Genomic DNA, 4,158 nt, shown 5'->3' on the forward strand with positions numbered 1-4,158 from the left:
CAAAAAGGAATAGAACTAAATGCTGTGATTATACTGAAAATTCATGGGCATCCTTGCATTATTCCTGTTCACATGCTAGAGTGTCTGTTCAGCCAGGTGACCTTGACCGTTGTCTTTGTGGCTGCACCCTGAGAACCAGGGGACCTTTCTGTCTGCCTTGAACAGAACCTCCTGTGTGTGTTGTTCTCCCCATTAGTATGTGATAGGGGCAGATAGATGGTGCAGTGGAGAGAACACTGGCCCTGGGGTCAGGGTGACCTGAGTTCAAATCTGACCGTAGACGCTTGACTTACTAGCTGTGTGACCCTGGGCAAGTCACTTAACCCTGTTTGCCTCAAACATCCAGAACCATCTCCAATCATCCTGATGTATATCTTGCCACTGGACCCTGATGGCTCCAGAGGAAAGAGTGAGGCTGGTGACCTTGCACAGCCCTCTCTCACTTAAATCCAATCCAGTGCAAGTCATGATATCACCTCCCAATGTCATGGTGCTCTTTGAGAATGAAGGATGAACAACAACAAACAACAATAGCATGTGATATCCTTGAGAGCAGGAGCTGTATTGCTTTTTTTCTGTAAGAAAATTATTAAAAATAGAGGTTTTGAGACTCCCAGGGGTCCCCGCTAAGAAAGCTGGGCCTGACCTTTTTTTTTTTTTTTTGTCCATCAAAGCATTTTATTTGTATGTATGTTTTACACCCTTAGAAAAAAGAATCCCAGGATTTTTCCTCCTGTGTGTTTTCGTCTTGCTTCCTCATGGTCCATGATGCCAGCTGAGGTTGTAAGCACAATGAACCCAAACTGACGGGATGGTAGCAGATTATTCTGCCACTTTTCCAGATCTTTCAATTGAACATCAAATCTGGGGCTGATTACACCACACTTGTTTAATCTGCCTGTGAGGTTCACAACAATTTTTTCTGCTCTGTGATCATCAGTGATCTCAAATTCGCCAATGTAACCGTGCTTCATCATCACAGTTAAGAACCTGACGATTACTTTAGAGCACGGTCTAATGAGAACCTGGTGTTTTCCTCGTTTTTCTGCATTGTTGATGCTTTTGAGAGCATCTGCCAGGACATTCATGAGCACCATGGTGGCGGCACTGCAAGATGGAGGAAGGTCAGCCCAGAGTCAGGAAGTTACCTCATTCAAAACCAAACCTACCTAAAAGCCTTGTTTCCACCAGAGGACCTGTTCTCTGGGCTCTGACCTCAATACTACTGTGCTGAACCACCCTCAAATCCAGTGAACCAATAGATTTGAGTGATGCTAGCCAATGAGCTTTGAACAATGTGTATGGGCAGGCTCTGCTCCTGCCCGCAGCAAGCTTGCACAGACACTCTTTTTTGGTCCAGGAACTTGGTGAGAGCAGACTCAGTCCACTAGGGTTCCCCATTTTCTCTTTTCTCTCTCTTCTCTTTCTTAGCTAGGCTTTCCTATCTTTCAGAGCCATGTGCACTCTCTTTAATAATATTTAATATACTTTAAGAAATGCTTACAGGCAGCTAGGTGGCGCAGTGGATAGAGCACCGGCCCTGGAGTCAGGAGTACCTGAGTTTAAATCTGGCCTCAGACACTTAACACTTACTAGCTGTGTGACCCTGGGTAAGTCACTTAACCCCAATTGCCTCACTAAAAAAAAAAAGAAAAGAAATGCTTAATGCCCCAAACTGGTGTAGTAGCCTCTAAGTAACAAATACATGATAAACCCCAGCTAATTTTCCCTACACTTGGGACAGTAATAGGGTGACCACATATAGTTTTACTCACCACACTTCCCATCACCCATCCCAATATGTAATCTTTTCTTTCAACACATTCCTTTTCTTCCCTTCCCTTTCCCCTTTTCATTTTTTAAATTAACATTTAATAATAAAAACAAATCTCTTGTAACAAATATGCATACTCCTTTGTATACCCAGTACCTAGCACAGTACTTTGCAAATAGCAAGCATTTAACAGATTTTAAAAATTAATTCATTCTTTGCTGGGACTTCTTGCTTCACCCATTTCCCATCTCTGCTCCTCCTAGTCAGGATACTCATCTCGTTCTCTTTTGAGATAAACTCCTCTTGCTAAAGGCCCTCATTAACAGCATTCCCAACACTCTTGACTGGCTTGCTCTCCTAGGTCCCATCCAGTCCCACTCCCAAGGGGCTATGTCAATATGAGCTATATTGATCTTTCTATGTGTTAGTGGGTAACTACCTAAGATATTAGTCTTCTTTGGGTTGTTTTCATTTGAAAAAAGCATTTTCCCCCCATTCCACTGATGTCCCACCATAATGTCAGACTGTAAAAGAAGGGTTGATTTTGGAAGAATGTGTTATTTAAGCACAAGTTCTGGCAAAAGGGATATTTGAGGTCTTGTCACTCAATTCCTTCATTGTAAAGATAAGGATATAGGCCCCAGACTGCACATGTAGTAAACAGCAGAGACAGATCTTGAATTTAGAATGTCTGATTCCAAATTCAATGTTCATTCCATTGCATTGCACTGTCTCCTGGACAGGTTTCAAGTATGGTGATAAGATCTGTGTCTGGCAGCAAAGGCCCAGCAGAGATAAATCTGGAGATGTTCATTATGAGTTCACCCACCAGCTGATAAATTATTTTGGCCATAGCAGCTAATAAAGACCATCGGGTTACAATCTATGTCAGTGGAGGGAGTTTCCACAATGATGAAAAGACCTCTGGTTTGAAGCAATAAAATGAAAGAGCATTCTTAAAGGTCCAAGGAGATGAATTTCTCAAGGTGGAATTTCAGGCCCGAATACTATTAAGCCATGAGATAGTTTGGGGCAGGGGTACATTCCAAGCAATCTGCTCATCACACCATATAAGTATTGGTCTACCCTAAAGGCCAACCTCAGCTGACATTACAAAAGATTGAATCTGTTCCCGTTAAAGACAGCATTGACATTCCATCTGCCCAGTTTTAAATATAGTATCCAGGTTTGATGGACACAGGAATGTATATTAATTGCTCAGTTATAACAATAATAAGAAATCTGAGTACTAATGATTTGTAAAGACACATGTTGTGATGTAAAGTCAACTCTCCCTATGCTTTGCAACTGTGGTTATCTCCATGTGGTCTTTGAGAAATATAGACTGGTTCTACATATGTGGAATAAAGTTAAAACAGGAAAAGTTCTGGAGGATACCATGCCACTAGAATGTAGCTAATGTTGCATAATGCTTGCAAATATTAAAGATTATTTTATTCACTCTAAACAACAACCCTGTGAGGGAAACAATATTAGTAGGTAGAGTATGTGGGACTTGGAATCAGGAAGACCTGGATTCAAATTTTGTTTCTGACATTTAGTAGCTATGTAACCCTGTGTAATTCACCTGACTTCTCTGATCCTCAGTTTCCTTATCTGAAAAATAATGGAGATAATAATAAAACAGGGCTGTTCTAAGGCTCAAAATACATAATAGGATCATAGTTTTAAGATAGAAATGACATTGAGCCAAATCCCCTCACTTCACAGATGAGAAAATGGAGGCTCAGAATTTAAATAATTGGCTTAAGGTTTTTTAGCTAATAAATGGGAGAATTAGAACTAGAAAATGGATCTCCTGACTCCAAGTTGAGTGTTTTTTACAATGTACTACATTTCAGTGGTATTTTCATAGGTTATTGCCATACTAATGGTGGGAGCACTCCTGCAAGATCACTTTAAAGGCCCTGACTGACAATCAGAAATACTATTTCCCAAGTCAGAAAATAGATTTCTGGCTAAGGACTCTTTAAAGCTAGGTATCTAAACTCTACCTTGTGATTCCTATTTTTTTTTAATATTCATTTTGTGCTTTCAAATATAAATTCAAAGCCATGATGGAACACATTAGTCCTAAAATATATATTTTTTTATTTTAGAAAAAAAATTGTGGCAAGTTTTAGAGCTACTCACAAACCTCCTGCAGGGGCTTGGCAGGCCAACATTTTGAAAACCACTGGTCAAACATACATTTCATAGACTTGTTTGGGTTCTATTGCTGCTGGCATGAAATACTATTGGCTCGTGGTGGCATTTCTTCGAAAAATTCAGTGAGATTCCTAGCCACCTCCAAGGAGTAGATATGAATGATTCCAAGCTCACCACTTTGCCAGGTATCTGTAGTCACTTTCGCAGGATTAGTA

At 40.5% G+C, this 4,158-nt stretch overlaps 1 protein-coding gene across 1 annotated transcript; it reads right to left on the bottom strand.

The window, feature by feature from the left end:
- Positions 1–695: 695 nt before the first annotated feature.
- LOC122754647 (40S ribosomal protein S15a-like) lies at positions 696–1,100 on the bottom strand. Its single transcript, XM_044003142.1, has one exon. The coding sequence runs from the start codon at positions 1,095–1,097 to the stop codon at positions 696–698; it is 402 nt and encodes a 133-aa protein (XP_043859077.1). The 5' UTR covers positions 1,098–1,100.
- Positions 1,101–4,158: the final 3,058 nt, after the last annotated feature.

The sequence above is a fragment of the Dromiciops gliroides genome, chromosome 4 (assembly GCF_019393635.1).
Source record: "Dromiciops gliroides isolate mDroGli1 chromosome 4, mDroGli1.pri, whole genome shotgun sequence".
Classification (NCBI taxonomy): domain Eukaryota; kingdom Metazoa; phylum Chordata; class Mammalia; order Microbiotheria; family Microbiotheriidae; genus Dromiciops; species Dromiciops gliroides.

Coding starts and splice junctions, on each gene's coding strand:
- LOC122754647 (XM_044003142.1), bottom strand. CDS start 1,097: ATGGTGCTCATGAATGTCCTGGCAGATGCTCTCAAAAGCATCAACAAT.